This window comes from Balaenoptera musculus, chromosome 19, assembly GCF_009873245.2.
Source record: "Balaenoptera musculus isolate JJ_BM4_2016_0621 chromosome 19, mBalMus1.pri.v3, whole genome shotgun sequence".
Classification (NCBI taxonomy): domain Eukaryota; kingdom Metazoa; phylum Chordata; class Mammalia; order Artiodactyla; family Balaenopteridae; genus Balaenoptera; species Balaenoptera musculus.
In genome coordinates this window covers 1434790-1454553 of record NC_045803.1, presented here as the reverse complement: position 1 = coordinate 1454553, position 19764 = coordinate 1434790, and the positions used below count along the sequence as shown (strand labels likewise).

General features: G+C 49.0%; 1 protein-coding gene across 2 annotated transcripts; it reads left to right on the top strand.

Moving 5' to 3' along the window:
- The first annotated feature begins 7578 nt into the window (after nt 1-7578).
- LOC118885178 (zinc finger protein 773-like) lies at nt 7579-19541 on the top strand. 2 transcript variants are annotated; one of them, XM_036833615.1, is made up of 5 exons: nt 7579-7868; nt 9669-9707; nt 12216-12342; nt 12842-12940; nt 17226-19541. In XM_036833615.1, the coding sequence occupies exons 1-5, from the start codon at nt 7779-7781 to the stop codon at nt 18323-18325; spliced, it is 1455 nt and encodes a 484-aa protein (XP_036689510.1). In that variant the 5' UTR covers nt 7579-7778; the 3' UTR covers nt 18326-19541. The 2 variants fall into 2 exon arrangements, with proteins under 2 accessions (XP_036689510.1, XP_036689511.1); XM_036833616.1 differs by lacking the exon at nt 12842-12940.
- Nucleotides 19542-19764: the final 223 nt, after the last annotated feature.

Sequence of the window (19764 nt, the reverse complement as noted above, 5' to 3'; positions counted from 1 at the left end):
AGACTATTTGAGGATAAAAATGACGACTGTAATGGAAAACAAACCTAGAGAAAATAAAATTCTAAACAGAATTTTCTAAACTGAAAATAATATTCAAGTACAAAGAAGGCTGATCCAGACGAAAAGTCTGCAATGAGAGTTGGAAAGAGGATTGAGAGAAGTGTGCATCTTTTGATTAAAATAACTGCTCGTTATCTGTGTAAAACATGAATATGTCTCCTTATAGAGTTAAAGTGATGGAATTCCATGCATAACCTCAGAACATATACATTGAGAGGAGGCTAGTTGCTTAATGTTTTAAATCCCTTATATTTCCAAGCAGGAATAAATGTATTTCTAACCCTATACTCTAATGTATTAAATAAGCTTTTGCAATTTTTAGCTTAAATATAATAAATACAACGAGAATATACTTTTCAAACTAGAAGAGGAAAAATTTGGAATATAAATGATCAATAGAATGGTAAAAACAATAGTAAAAGAAATGGAACTAGTCCTATGAGGTGGATTTGTCACCTAGGTTAATATGAGGAAACTGAGGCAGCAAAGGGTCAATGACTTACTCTCAGCTATGGCTGTTAAGTAGCACATCTGGGAATGGAGTCCACAGAGCCACAGCTTTAACCACTGCCCAACACAGCCTCCAATCCAATGTCATCTATCTAGCCCCTTCTATGCTGGAGAAATGAGGTCATGGAAAATTCAACTGCCCAGGTAACTGACATGACAGGGATAAGTCTTGCCTTTTCTTTGTCCCAGAAATATTAGCCTTCAGCTTTATTTATTCCCTAAACATGTTTTTCCTGGGCACTGACCAAGAAACCAGAACAGGAAAAGCCCTGCCAGCCCACAGATACAGAGTGTTTGAGGGGGGTAACTCTCATTGCCTGAGCCTTGCTCTGTCATCACAACCATCCACATGTCCTGTCACATCTGCTTCCCAACACCTCCAACTCCACCCCCGTGGGCCAGTCTACCAACAGTACATTTCTGGACTACAAAACAGCCTCCACCCCGTATCAGCATTAGTTCTTGCTCTACCTCAGCTCATGCTCCACACATCAGACAGACGGTGATTTCAAAACAAATCAGGTTATATTTGGCAAATTTGAGTGGACCAAAAGTACACCGGTGTGGGACTTCCCTGGTAGTCTAGTTGTTAAGACTCTGCACTTCCAGTGCAGGGGGCGTGGGTTCCACCCCAGGTTGGGGACCTAAGATCCCACATGCTGCGTGGTGCGTCCAAAAATTTTTTTTTAAAAAGCAAAAAAAAACCAAAAAAAACAAAAAAAAAAACAGCACATCGGTGGCCAAAGGGGCAAAGGTCTCAGTCTTCCCTGTTACCTAGCCTCCAAAATTTAGCTTTGGGGTTAGCAACACACTTCCCATTATCAGTTAGCATTGATCATGCACAACCTTGCCCTGTCTGTGGTCAGCCTCATTGTAAATATATGTGGTGACAAAATCCAGGAGAGGCATAGCAGCTTCCTGAAGTCCCACACAGCAAACCTGAGGTAGACTCAGACACATAGCCCATGCTCTCTGCTCTAGTCCTCTCCTGCAGGTGAGTGGAGGCCTCTTTCTTCTTTATGGAGTAAACAAAATATTGACAGCTTTCAGGAATGGAGTTGTGGATTTCATCCAGAAGGAGTAACAGCTGTGGAGTCCTACTGATTACTCTTATAGCCCAGAGTCTGGCGAAAGTATTCAAAGTATCCAATCCTAGCCTTACTCGGTGTACCTACTCAGCCTCACCCAGCCCTTTCCATGACAACTCCAATAAAGGCTCTGGGACATGCTTTCCCCTCCCCCTTCTGCCCCATGATCCACCTTGGTGCTTCCCCATGTGGCCCTGCACGGCATGCCCTGCCTCCTGTTTCTAGGGATCTGTGTGTAATCTTCCTTCATGAAAATTATTTGTGTCTGTCTGTGTTACCATACCTGATTAAAACAAATCCGAGGTACATTTTCAGACAGTAGATAATCATTTTACCTAAACTAAATGATTAAATAGTCTGTTCTTTCCTCATTAATCAAGTTATTTCAGATTCCACACCCATTTGAAGCTGTTTTAGTCTGTTGAGATCATCCATTTATCAATTCCTGTGACAAAATTAAACTGTTTCAGCCTCACACCACACTTTGTGGAGAGAGTCCTCCTCACCGCTGACTAACCATGAGCACCCAGATCTAGAAGAATTCTTCTGCCGAGATGGAGGCCGCTGTCAGCCGCCTGATCAACCCTCACCTGCAGGCCTCGTCCACTTACCTCTCCCTGAGCTTCTACTCTGAAGCTGACGAGGTGGCTCTGGAGGGTGTGGGCTGCTTCTTCCGGGAGTTGGCTGAGTAGAAGCGCGAAGGCGCCCAGCTTCTCTTGAAGATGTGGAAGCAGTGGGGCAGCTGCACCCTGGTCCAGGATGGGCAGAAGCTGTCCCCGAACGAGCGGAGCACCAGCGTGGACCCATGGAGGCCACCATAGCCCTGGAGAAGAGCCTGAACCAGGCCCTCTTGGATCTGCATGCCTTGGGTTCTGCGAGCCGCAGACGCCCAGCTCTGTGAGTTCCTGGAGAGCCGCTTCCTGGAGGAGGAGACGAAGCTCCTCAAGAAGATGGGCGACCGTCTGACCAACCTGCGCAGGCTGGCTGGCCCCCAGGCCGGGCTGGGTGAGTGTCTCTTCCAAAGGCTCTCCTGCGAGCGCGACTAGGAGCCTCCCGAGCCCAGCGGCCTCTGCGGGACCCCTCTGTCTCCGCCCTCCTCAAGATCTCTGCCCGAGCCTCTTCCTTCAGCCAGGAGGCAACTTTTTAACCACCCTGAAACCTTCACCTGAGCCGTGGTGCCAAATAGAAACAAAGAATGTTCTTTTGCAGAGGGGAAAAAAGCTAGGCTGTGATTAAAAAAACAAAAAAGTATCTGAATAGTATGAATGATTTGTAGTCTGTTTAATTCTCAAGATTGTCTAAAGAAATGGGTCCTAACTTTTGGGTACCAACTGGGTACATTGAGTATCTGATAAACTATGTTTTCTGTCAAGAAGAATAAATACACCTATTCTGAAGATGTTGTATAGGGGATTACCTGGTGGTCCAGTGGTTAGGAGTCTGCGCTTTCACTGCCCTGGGCCCAGGTTCAATCCCTGGTCCGAGAGCTAAGATCCCACAAGCAGCGGTGCAGCCAAAAAGAAAAAAAAATGTTGCACAGAATTTTAGGGTTTTCATGACTTCTCTGGAGTCATTCTGGGTACTGGATTCAACTCTGGTTTTCTAAAATGTTACTGTGGTTTTGCTGAGCAGAGAGCTGAGTACCTTGACCGGATCATATTGTGTTCGTCCCTCAACCCCCAAACTCATGATAAAATTGCTTTTCCTGATTTTCAAGTTGGTGTGATGCCATCTGCATATATTGAAGAAAGCCCTGAGAAGTTCATCTCTGAGGCTCCCATTAGGTTGCTACTGAGAACACTGATTATTACATCATACACTGACCTCTTTATGAAGCCTCTTGAGAAATTTCTTTCTGGTCCTAATATTAGGAATAACAGTGCTTCGCTTGGGAAATTGGGTGTTTTTGTTTTATGGACACTGTAAATGATGTAACTAATTAAGTTTCCTCTTCTGACTGCCTGCTAAAAAGCTTAGAGCCAAATTTGTGGTCCACCCAGAGTAAACGAGTAGAATCGTATAAACATTTTGTACATGTTTTATTACTGGTTCTTCTGTTACTAATTCCTTGGTGTATTTTGTGGATTCTTTTAAGCCACCTTAAACAATTCCTGGAACAAGGTTGTGTATAAACAGATAAAGTAAACTTTAAAAATGCAAAAAATAGGGACTTCCCTGGTGGTGCAGTGGTTAAGAATACGCCTGCCAATGCAGGGGACACAGTTCGAGCCCTGGTCCAGGAAGATCCCACATGCTGCGGAGCAACTAAGCCCGTGTGCCACACCACTGAGCCCGCGTGCCACAACTACTGAAGCCCTCGTGCCTAGAACCCGTGCTCCACAACAAGAGAAGCCACCGCAATGAGAAGCCCGCGCACCGCAAAGAAGAGTAACCCTCACTCGCCGCAACTAGAGAAAGCCCGCGCACAGCAACGAAGACCCAAACGCAGCCAAAAATAAATTTAAAAAAATAATTTTTTTTAAATGCAGAAAAATAAAAATAAACAAACTGTCTACCTAGCTTTTTTTATTTTAAAAACTGTCATACATTCAGTGGGATGTTTATATGAGATGTACAAATTGTTTTTTTCTTTTACAAAGACCACACCTATAAAAGTCACCTCGTGTATATAATTTTTTTTAGGCATCCCCTGTCCCTTGTTACCTTTACATGTTCCTCTGGGCCCCTAGAGCTCACCTGACATTTTCTTTTTTTTAATTTTTTGGCCACACCGCATGGCATGTGGGATCTTAGTTCCCCAACCAGGATCTAACCTGCGACCCCTGCAGTGGAAGCATGGAGTCTTCACCACTGGACCGCCAAGGAAGTCCCCACACCTGACATTTTGATAATCATTCTTTTGATGTCTTTATAGTTTTACTGCTTATCTATATTTCCCTAAATGATAGACTGTCTTTTATTGCCAAATTCTGAATTTTCCATAGATTGTATCATAGTGTATGCATTTTTCTGACTAGATTCTGTAACATGTTTGTTAGATTTATCCACAGAGGTTCATGGTATGGTGGTCAGCTCATTTCCACAGCTCATCAGTAATTGATAGGGTGAATAATCCAGAATCTACTCTTCCAAGATGTGATTTCAAGAAAATGATACATATCTTCTGTGCTTGGCTTAATAGGGGAGTTTCTCTGCACCTCATCTCACACTTGTCGGTGGGACTATCTCTCCTGATTCTCCTCCCTCCCATTTACATGCCACATTGTGGCCTGATCTAAATAACTAATGTAACTTGGGTTTCTATCATCCTATGTTCTTAACTCCAATATTGACTCCTTTTGTGATGTGTGTGATTTCTGATGTGATGTGTGTATAAAGTATACAATTGGAAGGAGCCTTTTGAGGTATGGGTGTCAGTTCCATCAAGCATGAAATAAAGCCTTGTCTGGAGGCTGACTCCATGTCTTAGGAGCCTTCACTTTTTTTTTTTTTTTTTAGGCTTCCCTTTCAGTCATTGCTGTAACTGAGCCACGATTGATCCATGCATGCTGATAAGAAGAGGCAGATATTTTGGGGATCTCCTGCCAAGCTGACCTGAGGTGACACAGCTGGCATTAGAAACTCTCCCCCTCCCAAAATGAATATCTGGTCTTGGAGATAATGTGCTATCAATATGGGTGAGCTGGGACTGTCAGTTTGACACACCATCTCTTTGTGAGGATCCACTCACCAAGGTATTGGCCACAGGAGGCTTTGCCTGAGTGGACAACTTTCACCTCATCATTGGCGACCCAGGGGTAATCTGAATGCCTCCTTGAGGAGACTGGTCTTGAAACTGAACAGACCTATATAGAGCCCTTCCCAGTGACCGAACCCCTGAGTCCCTGCTTACCGGTGATTAAGAAAAAGATGGTGGCCCATGCACTTATGGTCAATTAATCTATGACAAAGGAGGCAAGACTATATACAATGGAATCAGCTAGTACTGAACACCCCCTTCCAGAAAGTTGCAGGAAGGAGTGAAGTCTTCATCATCTTTCGTCCTCATGAGTCATTTCAAAGCTGTGATGAAGTTGGTCACTGCTCAGTCCACAGATGAAACTTACAGGAGAAAAATGAGGGAAATGAAGATTGACACGAAAGAAGGAGTCAGTGGTAAAGTAGGTGGTAGGAGAACACATAATAAAGTGTTGGCATCTCTTTTATCAACAGCTGCCTGGTGTCAACAATGGTCCAGCATCCTTCCCACCTGCAGGGAGTTAGCTTTGTATCTCGAAATGGTAGGGTAGTGGAACAAAAAGAGTAATAAGGGATGAAGGGGAGAAATCTGGTGGGAGAGGAGTGTTGGCTTATGGGTTTGAGGCTTATTGTCCTGCTTGGACAACAATGCTGAGCCCTTAAGAAGGCAAAGGGCACAGATGAGTTTGGGGTGAAGAAGGAAGGTGAACACTTGGGATCCTCGACTATCTCATCACCTACATCCAGAACTCAGAGTCTTCGCTTCACCACCATTGTTTTTTACATTGGGCGTCCCATTGTCAAAGGAAATTGGTGATGTATAACTGGTTCATTCCAAGGAAACTGCTTTATTGTGGCCCTCAAAATCCTCTTTAAATCCTTAAGGGAAGGAAAGACTGGAGCACCAGCTGTGCAGGAACATTAAAATACAGGCCAATCTACAATAAGGATCGTCTCTAGATGAGAGTCTGGCAGAGTTCTTGACCCTGATTTCCCTCCACCTCCATCTCTGCAGCTCTGTCTGTTACTGAACTCAAGTCCTTGTGCCTGACACTGAGTGAGGCCAAACAATACCAAAACATCGGAGTTTGGGGCAGAAAAAGGCTTATTGCAGGGCGATGCAAGGAGACGGGTGGCTCATGCCTTAAAAACCCCGAACGAAGACCCAACACAGCCAAAAATAAATAAATATTTTTTTTTTTTAAAAGGAGAGATTAAAAAACAAAAACAAAAACAAAAACCCCGAACTCTCTGAAAGCTGTCAGCAAAGACCTTTTATAGGAAAGGTGAGGGAGGGCGTGGTTAGTTGTTGCAAACTTCTTGGTATCAGATCCTTTGTTCTTGAGGTCAGGTAACGGTGTTCCTGTAAAGCTCCACCAAACAAGATTGGCCTGTGTTTCTTATCCTCTGTTCTGACAAGAAAGGGCAAGGTCCCAAGGCACAACTTTGACCCTCTGAGGTCCAGGTCCTGGCTAAGAGAAGGGGGTCCCTGCTCCGGCCAGTTACCCTGTCTGGGGAAGAGGCAGATCTTAGCTGGCGGTGCCCTCAGGGCCAGGTCCACAGACCCTGCCCCGTCGTCATCACTGGGGGAGCAAAGCACCAAGGACCCAACTGGCCCTCGGGCTCCTCAGGCTGCCCAAACGGGGTGGTGGGACGTGTGTGTGCATGTCTGCAGGGTTCTGCAAACCGCGATCCATGCAGACTGCCGCCACCACTAGGTCACGGAGGTGGGGATGAGGGGAGACGTTTGCCGTTGCGTCAAGGCCTGGGCCCCGCCAGTGCGCGGCGGTGGCAAGGGCTCTGGAGCTCTGCAGGACACAGCCCCCAGCCTTCCCCGCCAGGGTCCCCCAGCTCACCCGCCCGCCTAAGGCCAGAGGGCCTGGGGGCGGGGGAGTCCGGGATCCGCCTCTTACCACAGTCTCCGCTGGAGGACCACCACCAGTCATACCGTTAGTCCAGCGGGACCTCTAACCGCCCCGCTCAGGTCTGGCGCTAACAGTCACCCCTAGCGTTCAGGCGGTAACGGTTGCCCGGTAACGGTCGCGCGGTAACGGCGCGTGCAAACAGCGGCGTGCCCGCCCCTCCCCTATTACGTGTCCACTTCCTCAAGGTTTGGAGGTGTGTGAACTACATTACCCAGCAGGCGCTGCTCTCCCCGGTGGCTGTGCTCGGCCAAGAAAACAGACATTTCCGCGCGCTCGCGGAACCCGCTGGGCGGGACTTTAGGCGTCCGCTTAGGGGCGGTCGTTTTGGGGTCTGTTGGGTCTCTCCGCCTGATCTGAGGCTCCGGAAAGCTAGTTTGAACTGGGGTGACGAGAGCGGGAAGGCGCGAGAGGAGGCAGGCGCTGCACTGCAGTGAGGCGGGTCTCACGTTCGGGCAGCAGCGCCCGGGGGTGACCCCATTCTGGGTCGGGGACAGGGATGCCTGGGGCCCGACCTGGTCCGCCGCTCCCGGCCCGGCTCCGCCCACAGACTCCGATGGCTGCGGCAGCGGCTAGAGTCCCGGCTCAGGTAAACACTCGTCCTCCGATCTCTCACCGCCCTCACCCCGCCGGACACCAAAGGCCCCACTGATCGTCCCCTGCTCGAGCCCCTGGGTCCAGGTCTGTAGGGAGCTCGTGGGTGGGGGGGTCCCCATTTCTGCCAGCCAGTATGATGGGGTGTGGGAGAGGGTTACAGGCAGAGGGACCGGCACAATCAAAGACTTCGAACAGTAACCGAACTGAGAGTCTTAAACTTGAGGTTTCTCTCGAGTCTGCACGGAGCAGCTTAAGGGGATGAGTCCCACGTGAAAAGGCAGCCGGAGCAGCTGGGCCTTCATTCTGCGGCCGCTGGTGGCCACGGAGGGTTGTGAAGTGGAGAGACTCAGTCTATGTGTCAAAGTTTTCCAAAGGCTTCTCAGGGAAAACAGACGGGGGTTGGGGTGATACGAGTGGAGACTAGGAGACCTGTGAGTAAGTAAGTACAATAGACTAATAGAGAGTTCTGGTGCGGACTGGACCATTGCTGGTGGCAAGAGGGGGTAGGATTGATCAGATTTCTTATGGGCTTTAAACATTGAACAGACAGGATTTCCTGCTGCACCAGATGTGGCTGTGAAAAAGTAGGGAAGGAAGGACGATCCTGTTTTTTGGTTTGCAGGGAGCAGGCTTCAGGGATAAGATTGGGAGTTGGATTTTGGACATGGTAACCCTGAGATGTGCCAGAGTGGAGGTGTCGTGTGGGTAGCTTGCTCACTCACTCATGGGGTTCTGCGGAGGGATCTGCGCTGGAGATATCCAAGGGATGATGGGTGGTGGCCTGGACCAGCGCAAGGACTGTGGGTCCTATTTAGGAGGGAGAATCAAAGTTTTTACTTCAGATGAGCCTGGAAGGTGGGGCTGCCTCCAGAGGGGTGGAGTCCTGTGCTCCAAAGTGGTTCTGGCTGGTGTGTGCAGGAATGGAGGGTTATAGGGTATAAAGACCCAGGTCTGGGGTGGAGACTGAGATGTTCAGTGGTGTAGATTTGCCACTCCAGGCTCAGCAGGCCCTCATTTCCACTCCTTGTGGAGAAAAAGAATACTCAGCGAGGCTAGTAGAGCATCTCCTTTGGTGCCTAAGTTCCCCCAGCTTTTAGGGCAGGAGGGATGAGCAGCTGCTCCAGTGCAAAGGCCCCTAGCAGGATTCCCTTCAGGAGAGTGTATAGCAGGCAGTTAGGTTGCCAGTAGGACTAGTATCTACTCAATTTTCTCAGGCCCAAGCCCCCAGTTTATTAAATCGTGAGTTTATGAAATAAATACTCATTTAACACTAACTGGTAAAGATACATATATACGTGTGTACATAAATATGTATGTATATACATACACACTTACATAGGCAATTAAAATAACATGGCTTTAACAAGTTAACGGATATAAACACTTAATAATTGGTTGAAATTTCAATATACTGCTAAGCATTCAATTAAATCAAACATCTTCAATATTGTATTTTCTTAGTTAAAAGGCATGTTAAAAAACTGCATTTTAAATACCTACCAGGAAATCTTGACAGAAGCATCACTTATGAGGACAGTAAGAATTGATATTTAGAACTTGTTGCATAGGAATGAGTTTGATGCAGACAATAGCCCCACTGAGTGGACATCATTGTTATCCCCATTTGACAGATCACAACACTGAGGCACAGGGAGGTCGAGTATTTGTCCAAGGTCACACAGCTGGTAAGAGGCATCACTGAGGACTGAGGCCCAGATGGTGTAAGGCACCTTGATTGAGCCTTTGGGGCCCAACATTATTGCCTGCTTCTCACAGCCTTGCTTTTCCATAGGTTGCTGTGGCTGCAGAATCACTTGCAGACCATGAAGAGGTAAGTGAAAGGTGTCCTCGGTCTTCACCCTTTTCACCTCCCACCTGCATGGGCTCCAGGATTGTAGTGTCTTGGGACTCTACCTGCTACTCTCCCTACCCTGCCATCTGAGATCCCTGGAAGGTGGTCATCCAAGGTCAGGTCCCTGAGTCCAGACCAGGAATTATACGGCTTGGTTTCCATTTCTGGCAACCAGTGGCATGATGCTTAGAAGAAATTCCATTCACAGTGGTCAACATTAGAAGATGCTAGAGGTGAGGTTGAGCTGGGAATGCTCAGGCAACCTTAGGTCTCCATTATGTCTGGTGGAAACAGCAGGAAGCAGGCTTTAGACCTGGAATGGTGGGCTGAAGAGGTGGGCCTCTATTCGGAGGGTGGTGGGAGCCATAGAAGGTTTGGAGCAGAGGAGGGAACTGATCTGACCCAGGCTTAACAAGCATTTTCTGCTGCAGAGTAGAAAGCAGACTGTTGGGTTACAGGGAGACCAGGGAGGAGGCTACTGCAATAGTCCAGGTGAGTGTTGGTAGCTGGACCAGAGTAGTGGCAGTGGAGGTGGGAGACATGTTGGAGCCCGTGTCTGTTTTTTTAAGTAGGTCTGAGCAGACTTTCTGATGTGGAGGGTGGGAGAGAGAAGAGGAAGAGTCGGGTGACTCTGAGATGTTTGGCCTTAGTAGCTAGAAGCAGGGTTAGTACTACCATGTCGAAGTCGGCGGCAAGAGTAATTTTCAGTGGGAATATTAGGAGCTAGGTTCTGGCTGTTGAACTGAGATGCTCCAGAAACCCTTGAGTGGATTCATCCAGTGGATACCTGGACACACACATTTTGAGTTCAGGTGAAGCGTTCAGATTGGATTCACCCCCAATATGGATGGTATGTGGACCAGGATGGAACTGCGATCAGATTTGGCAGGGGGCACCTTCAGGTCCTGTGGCAGTGTGTTAGGTGACAAGGGAGGAGAGTATGGGGCCGAGGACTGGGTCTCTTGCTAGATGGGGTGGTGGGCTTCACAGAAACACATGAGGGAATGTAGTGGCCATGGGGAGGCGTTGTAGGAGTGAGGAGGATCTGGCAGGTGGCCGGGGTTTCCTTGGGGAGTGGACATGAGACAAGGCAGTGAGATGACAGCAAACCTGGTGCTATTGCTTATTCACCCAGCTATGGGCTCCCCAGGCTCTTGTTCTTATCCCCACTGTGACCTGGAGGTTAGCACAAGATCACACAGGGTCCTCTGGGACAGCTGTTAGGCCTGATGTGAGAGACAGGTGGACCTAGGCTTTTTTTTGTTTTTAATTTTTTGGCCACGCTGCGCGCATGTGGGATCTTAGTTCCCCGACCAGGGATGGAACCCGAGCCCCCTGCATTGGAAGCACAGAGTCTTAACCACTGGACCACCAGGGAAGTCCCTGGACCTGGGCTTTGAATAAGTGTCAGAGGAAGCTGAGACTGGTGAGGGGACAGCTTTGCAACACAGAAGTGGAAGAGGGCTGAGTGTACCTGAGATCTGCACGTCGTTTCGGGTGGCTGACGATGAAGCAAGGATAAGGGCCAAGTAAGGAGGCCTTCAAAGCAGGCCTGGGGGTTGCCCCTGGCAGTTAGTGCCTTTGGAACACTGGGACAGGGTAGGATTCTGATTGCACTTGCCAAGCACCCTCAGGATGCCATGTGCACACTGGCACGTGGTGAGGCCAGGGAGATGCAAGATGTGGTGTAGGGGGTGGTGGTGGCAGTGAGGGGTTGAGGCTGTGAAGGGAGGTGTGGTGTAAAGAACAATGTACAGGGCTTCCCTGGTGGCGCAGTGATTAAGAATCCGCCTGCCAATGCAGGGGACATGGGTTTGAGCCCTGGTCCGGGAAGATCCCACATGCCGTGGAGCAACTACTGAGCCACAACTACTGAGCCTGCGCTCTAGAGCCCGCAAGCCACAAATACTGAGCCTGTGTTCCACAACTACTGAAGCCCTCTTGCCTAGAGCCTGTGCTCCACAACAGGAGAAGCCAGTGCAATAAGAAGCCCGTGCACCGCAATGAAGAGTAGCCCCCGCTCACCGCAACTACAGAAAGCCCGCGTGCAGCAACAAAGACCCAACGCAGCCAAAAATAAGATAAATAAATTTATATTTAAAAAAAAGAACGATGTACATGTTGGGAGGGAGTGTCAACTGATGGCCCCAGGCCCTTGGACTGGGGCCTGAGGGGAGAACGGTGACTCAGTTTTGGTTGTGTTTGGGAAGCACAATCTAGAGGATCCCAGGTAAGCTGTCTGGCAGAAGGGTGAGGCTCTGCAGGCCAGCACCAGGGCTCAGACGACACGTGCCCCCCTGCCTGTTGTTGATGAGGGCTGAACACAGTGATCGATGGGACGGCCAGCAGAGGGTGGGCATCAATGGCACCAGGGCCTGGGATCTCCTCTGAGGTGGGGAGCTTGTGAGGAGGGTGGATATTTGGGGAGATGCTTAGAGTCCTGGGAAAGGAGGCTGCACATAAACTGAACCATCCCCATCTTGGCAGGGCCAAGTGACATTTGAGGATGTGGCTGTCTACTTCTCACAGGAGGAGTGGGGGCTCCTTGATGAAGCCCAGAGACTCCTGTACCGCAGTGTGATGCTGGAGAACTTCTCACTGATGGCCTCTCTGGGTAAGTTCCTTGCACCCCACAGCTTAGGCGGAGCTCTGCTCTTCCCCTTCTCCAAGGGCAGGTCTGTCCTTCCCAAAGCTGGTCCATGGGTACTGCGTCCTTCCCTGTGTCCTGTAGTAGGTGTTGTGAGTGAAAGCCTGGGCTGGGTACACTACCCCTTCTGTCCCCAAGCTGCTGCTGCCCCAAAGTTGTGCAGGAAAGGGTTTGGGGATCGGGAGTGTTGTAGTCCGACTGATGGATCACATGCTACTGGCCTCTCCCTGGCCTGGTGATGCTGTGGAGATCCATGGCAGTCCTGTGCCCCCAGTTCTGCCCTCTTCCTTTGGCTGACATGGGATCTGCCTGTGCCAGGAATTGAGGTACCAACACGGCCACTGCTTGACTGGGTTGTTCCTGCAAGATCCTTCTCCAAGCTTCCTGTTTGTAATATACAGTCTTCGTCCCTCTGGGCTGCCGTGGAGGGGGTTGCTTTGACCTGCCTGCCTTGTCCCTCCCTTAGGACTTACATGTTCCAGGACCCATGAAGTTACTCAGTTGGAGCAGTGGGGAGAGCCCTTTGTGCCTGCCTGTGGAGTCGTGATCACAGCCACGCCAAGAGGTGCTTGGAGGGAGGAAGTGGGGAAGAGGAAACTCAGGGATGGGTTCAAATCATACCAGGAGTCTCTCCATGGTGCCCTGATGTTTTGGTGTCAAACAAGGGGCCAAGGCTGATTTTCTTCTTTTCTTCCTCAGCTCTGCCCGCTTCTCAGGGCTGCTCTGGTTTCTGACCCAGGGCTGTCCCCCACCTGTCCTCCACTGCTCCCTCTGCAGTGCTCGCCAACAGTAGACCCGTTTTGTGCTCTTTTATGACATGGCCAGGCAGGTGCAGCCACAAGAGGAAACACAGGACAGCCTAAGGAAAAAACCAAAGTTTATTATGCTCACAGGTCCAGAGAGACAGTCACTGCACGCCGAGAGGGGGGTCACGTGGGAGGAGCGCGAGGGAGCAGGCTCAATGGAGCAGGGGGGAAGCAGAGGGTGAGGACCTGTTGGCAAGTGTCTCTGTTGGTGGTTGGGGGGAGAATGCAAGAAAAGGCACGAGGGGACTGATTGATTGATTGATTGATTGCTGCGTTGGGTCTTCATTGCTGCGCACGGGCTTTCTCTAGTTGCGGCGAGTGGGGGCTGCTCTTTGTTGCGGTGCGTGGGTTTCTCATTGCGGTGACTTCTCTTGTTGCAGAGTGCGGGCTCTAGGCACACGGGCTTCAGTAGTTGTGGCATATGGGCTCGGTAGTTGTGGCTCGCAGGCTCTAGAGCGCAGGCCCAGTAGCTGTGGTGCACGGGCTTAGCTGCTCCGTGGCATGTGGGATCTTCCCAGACCAGGGCTCGAACCTGTGTCCCCTGCATTGGCAGGGGGATTCTTAACCACTACACCACCAGGGAAGTCCCAACACAAGGGGATTTTATTGGTGCATTTAAACGTACTAGGTCACACTCAGGGGAGGACCAGAAGGGCAACTTGTGGCAGGGACCAGCCTCCTCACACTGGTGCCACTGGCGGGGTGCTCACAACCTCTTTGTGGGGATGCCGAGGGAGCAGGAAAACAGGGAGCTTCAAAGGTTGCAATACAGTTGACCCTGTGGTGTCTCATCATCATTATCAACTCTCATTGGGATGGGTGACGCTTGCCACCTGGGTTGTGGCGATGTTAGAGGTGACAGGAATAGTTTGTTCTTGCCACCAAAGGCAACCTTTGACAAAGGTGACAACTAAGAAGGGTCCTACCAGGTATATAATGAGGGTTTGAAACCCAGGCCGCAGCTAGCACGGCAGGTAGTAGGGGAAAGGCAAGAGAACAGATCAGGCACCTCTGGGTTTAAGGGAGTCTTTTGGAAGCTTTTGGTTATGTTACGAAAGATTTTTACCACTTGTACTAATCCTCGTAGCTTGGCCTGTAGCTGTCCTGAGCCACCTTTCCTGGCTAGTAAACAATCACGAGCCAGTCTGTTATCCATGACCATTTGGGCTCAGAGACTTGTAGGTTTGTTGAATAAGGGCCAAGGTTTCCTGCAGCCTTTGTACGTGATCTGAAAGGGCCACTGAAAGGCGCTGGTTGGCAGACATGATCTGATCTTGTTTGACAAAGGCTGCTGTACTGGTGCCAAAGCTGGTGTCTCCTGCGGCTATCACAAGTCTGATTAAGATGGGAATAAATAGGGACTTCCCTGGTGGTCCAGTGGTTAAGACTCCACGCTTCTGCTGCTGGGGGCACGGGCCCGATCCCTGGGTGGGGAATTAAGATCCCGCATGCCACACGACATAGCCAAAAAAATAAAAATAAAAAAATAAGATGGGAATACATAATTGCCTGTTCTGCCCAGCGTCCTTGGGTTGATGGAAAAAGGGAGTACCTGGTGGATAAAGAACTGGAGTGGGGAGGGGACCCGGTCCGGGTCCTGGCAGTAATTGTGGGCTGGGCTGTTTAAATAACTCACGGACAACTTGGTAAATGTATGTTGGGTTCCTTCAAAGGTAAAGGTGAACTGGGGCTGTGACTAAGGGGTCATAGGCCCAGAATAAAATGTACTGGGCCAGATCCACCATGGCTAAGTAGTCACTGGTGCCCTCTTGATGTCTTCAGTTAACTGGATTGTTAGGTGTTGGACCCCTGATGGGGGGAACTTGAGCTTTAAGGTTTCGATAATCAACAGTTAAGTGCCGCTCCTGTTAAGGAGAAATAGCAGGAATAATCTCCCCTTCTTTTAGTAGATCTTGAACAACCAGCCAAAGGCCAGTACCTTGTTTCAGGTGATACTATGGCATGTTTACTACCTTCACCAGCAGGGGCAACTCCACAGGTTCTCACTTTGTGAGAGGGACTTGAGCTTGTTCAGATGCCATACACATCTGTCTCTCATAGGAAAACTCAAAAGCATCAGGGGTCACCATCATGGGCAGCTGTTTGATAAAGATTGTTGACACCTGGTGCAGTTTGTTTGCCATGACTAGTTCTACCAGTATCACCCTGGAGGCAGTAGGGGGCGTCAGCAAGTCGGGAAAGAATGCTAGGTGTGGGGGTGGTTACCCACACACCTACCGCACACCAGGCGGCGGATGTGATACGTCAGAATTTGTGAGTCAGGGTGCGCGGAGCTCTCATGGCACATCTGGAGATAGTTCCATCCGTGGCCTCCCATTTGGTGTGAGATATACCAATAAGGTTAAGCAACAAAGCTCTGTATCGGGATGCGAGCCTGCAAGAACAAGTCCTGGACTCTGTGACAAAGAGGGCCTCCTGATTTAGAAACGTGCTCAGGGTTCTCCTTGTCTGAATGCCCAAAATGATAGATCCATTGAACCATTCCAGTTTTTGCAGAGGAGCACATGGGCTTCCTTGACCGTTTCCCATTGGGCATCTCCAGGCCATGAAAATCCAATTCAGTTAACGGCAGGGTTTCTGAGTCCCAAGTGGTGGTAGAGGCTTCAGATTCCTCATCTGAGGCCTTTATAATCCCATCAAAAGTTTTGGTCTCTGTCACACCTACCCTGACGTTTGGCATACCCTCTGTCCTTCCTGAGGTCCTTCAGCCCCAAAATATCAGGTGAGAATTGAACTTGGAGGGCCAAAGAATCTTTAGTTATGCATCTTAGCCTCTTTCCAAATGCTGGCAGCTGCCTCATTTCTGGGGCTGAATGTGCACCCATGTTAAATGCTCTCAGTAACCAATCAGCTCCCTTTCCCCACCTCTTTGAATGAAATCTTTAAGAATCATTGGTATTTCTAGTCTTGTGAAATTGCAAGTTTCACCTTATAATTCCTTGTGATCTCCTGTGTTCTTGAGCCGCTGGGTCTGAGAAGACCTTGGATGCTTCCTTTCTGTGGCCCCTCTCATAGGCAGCAGCTTCCCTTTCTAAGGTGACTTCAGCTGGGTCGGGATCCATTCAGGACAGCTCTGGTGGCCAGATCTCCTTTTCCGATCGTTCCTAGACCTTGGGAGCTGAGCAGTAGTTGGCATGTTGATAGGCAGTGGCACTAAGTAGAGCCCAGCAATGTTGCAAAGATGTTTTACTTTTCTTGAATAATTGGCTCACCTTCTCTGGTTATTGGGAGTTGCTGGAATTAAATGTTCCTGCTAAGATCCTGGCCCGTAAGATCTTGAGCCACTGATGTCCAGGAATGGGGCCCCTAATACCCATGGGATCAGGAGACGGAGTGACAGCAGTGAAGAAGCGGTTGCCAGCACCATCGACCTTCACAGAGTGCCATGGTGGACTTCTCTGAAGGGGATGCAGCATCACTGGTTAGGACTGAGGAGAGGAACATGAGGGAGGTGCGAGGGGATTTCACTGGTGAGTTTAAATGGCCCTGGGTCTCAGTCAGGAGGGTAGGTAAGAGAACTTGTGGCAGGGGCCCACCTTCTCACACTGGTGCACATGGTGGCATAGTTTACAGCTTGTTTGTGGGGCTGTTGAGGCAACAGAATGGGAAGTTTTCCAGGTCACAATACAAGCTCTCACTCCATGTGTCAGGAGGTGTACACATATCCTTAATAGTCCTTGAACACCAGCTACTCAGTTGCCTTCAACTTTTCTGGGCCTGGACACACCCTTCTGCACTGTGTTCCTGTGTCACCAGCAGCTGAAGCCCTGCTGAAAGCCATTTGCAGAGGAGTGTGTTGGAGACCCTGCCTTTCCTCCCTGGGCTGCACCCCATCCTGTATCCTTGCTACTCATGAGTCCCCCTGATCTGTGAAGTTGTCAGGTCCTGCACTGCACAGCGAGCTCTCCCTCACCCTGCCAGTAATCCCAGGGACTCCATACTGGCTGTCAGACACGTTTGTGAGGGTGCTGCCCCATCCCGCCAAAGTCTACATACTCTTCATCAGCATTTCTCTGCTTTCAGGTTGTTGGTGTGGAGCGGAGGCTGAGGACGTGGCACCTGAGCCAGGTGTTTATGTAGAGGGAGTGCTCAGAGCAAACCTTCACCAACACCAGAAGCTGAGCTCCGGAGAGAAACCCTCAAGAAGAGAAGAGGGTGAGGAGGGTGGGAAGGTCTCCCCAGCTAGCTCTGGTCTTCCCAAGCATCAGGTGGCTCACAGCAGAGGGGAGCCACATAGGAGCACCGAAAGTGGGGAGGGCTTTCACCCTGGAAAAAGGCATTACAGATGCAGCGAGTGTGGGAAAGCCTTTGGTCAGAAATACTTACTTGTTCAGCACCAGAGACTACACACTGGAGAAAAGCCTTATGAATGCAGCGAATGTGGCAAATTATTTAGCCATAAATCCAACCTTTTTATACACCAAATAGTTCATACTGGTGAAAGGCCTTACGGGTGTAGTGAATGTGGAAAATCTTTTAGTCGCAATGCTGACCTCATTCAACACCGGAGAGTTCACACTGGAGAAAAGCCTTTTAAATGCAGTGAATGTGGAAAAGCCTTCAGGCATAATTCCACACTTGTTCAGCATCACAGAATCCACACTGGAGTGAGGCCTTATGAGTGCAGTGAATGTGGGAAATTCTTTAGCTTTAACTCAAGCCTCATGAAACATCAGAGAGTTCACACTGGAGAAAGGCCTTATAAGTGCAGTGAGTGTGGGAAATTCTATAGCCACAAGTCAAGCCTTATTAATCACTGGCGAGTTCACACTGGAGAAAGGCCTTACGAGTGCAGTGAATGTGGGAAATTCTTTAGCCAAAGCTCTAGCCTCATGCAACACCGAAAAGTTCACACTGGAGAAAAGCCTTTTAAGTGCAATGAATGTGGAAGATTCTTTAGTGAGAATTCTAGCCTCGTTAAACACCAGAGGGTTCACACTGGAGCAAGGCCTTATGAGTGCAGGGAATGTGGGAAATTGTTCCGCCACAGCTCCAGCCTTGTTAAGCATCGGAGGATTCACACTGGAGAAATGCCCTATGAATGCAGCAGTTGTGGGAAATCGTTTAGCCAGCGTTTCAACCTCATTCAACACCATAAAGTTCACAGTGGAGAAAAGTCTTGAATGCAGCTAATGTGGAAAAGTCTTTAACCAAAGGTCTACTCTGATTCAGCAACAGAAACTTCACAGCTCAAACAGGCCTTATGAATACGGGGACATGAAGAAAGGTTGCAGCCAAAGTCTTAACCCTGTTTGGCACCAGAAAGTTCAGATCGGAGAAAGGTCTTAAGAGTGCAGGGCATGTGCTGTCTCCTGGTCAACCTAACTTAAACATAGAAGCTCTGAGAGCAGCCTTTATGAGTGAGCCAACAATTGAATATCATTCATCCAAACATGCACACTGGAGCAGGATGAGAATTGCTGACATCCTGCCCCTCTTGAGAGGCTAGTCCTCTGCCTGGCAGCTCTAGTGAGAGGGAGCCCTGTGTTCTTGGCTGCCTCAGTCTGGAGTTTTCATCTCTGAGTTCGAAGCAGGGAGAGAGGGTGTGGCCTTGGTTCAGATGTGACTGGCTCTTGCTGTTCATCCTGAGTATTAGATTTCCTTAAATGTTTCTTCATTTGCTGTGTAGCCTTAGGATCATTTCTAGAGGCTTTAGATGGTGTTTTTATAATTTTTCACCAGTTTCATTGGGAAGCAGGGCTTGCAGAGCTCCTCACACTGTCATGCTGGAAGTTGATCCAAATATTTAACTTTTTAAGAACTTGCCACCTTGTGTTCTGAATGGTTATGCCATCTCACATTTCCTGGAGTGTATTCGTTTTCCAGTTTCTTCACATCCTTCCTGACCTTTGTATGTAAGACACTGGCCATTCATTTTAGCCATTCTAGTAGGTATGTAGTAGTATTTCACTGTGGTTTTAATTTGCATTTCCCTAATGACTCCCTGTGTATTTGCCATCCATATATCTTTAGTGAATTATCTGTTCAAAGTTTTTTGCCTGCTATTAAGGAATTGTCTTGCAATTTCTTAATATATTCTGGGTGCAAGTTACTCATTTGATATATGCTTTACCAATATTTCCTCACAGTCTGTGGCTTTGGCTTTCATTTCTTAACGTTATCTTTCCTAGAGTAGAATTTCTTAATTTTCATGAAATCCAATTTACCCATTTGTTTTTTATTGATTGTACTTTTGGTATTGTACTCTTTCTCTTATCTTTGCCTGTAAAAAGAGCCTTATCTGAGTATACTATTGGAGTCTTAAGACCCTTTTAAATATCCAGTCTTGGGACTTTCCTGGCAGCACAGTGGTTAAGAATCCACCCGCCGATGCAGGGGACACAGATTTGAGCCCTGGTCCGGGTAGATCCCACATGCCGCGGAGCAACTAAGCCCGTGTGCCACAACTATTGAGCCTGCGATCTAGAGCCCATGCTCTAGAGCCCGCAAGCCACAATTACTGAAGCCTGCATGCCTAGAGCCCGTGCTCCACAACAAGAGAAGCCACCGCAATACACAATGAAGAGTAGCCCCTGCTCGCCACAACTAGAGAAAGCCCATG

Bases quoted from the DNA above. Each gene is read 5' to 3' on its own strand.
- LOC118885178 (XM_036833615.1), top strand. From the start codon at position 7,779: ATGCCTGGGGCCCGACCTGGTCCGCCGCTCCCGGCCCGGCTCCGCCCA. The intron at 9,708-12,215 runs GTAAGTGAAAGG...CCATCTTGGCAG, and splicing joins CACTTGCAGACCATGAAGAG to GGCCAAGTGACATTTGAGGA. The intron at 12,941-17,225 runs GTGCTTGGAGGG...CTCTGCTTTCAG, and splicing joins GATCACAGCCACGCCAAGAG to GTTGTTGGTGTGGAGCGGAG.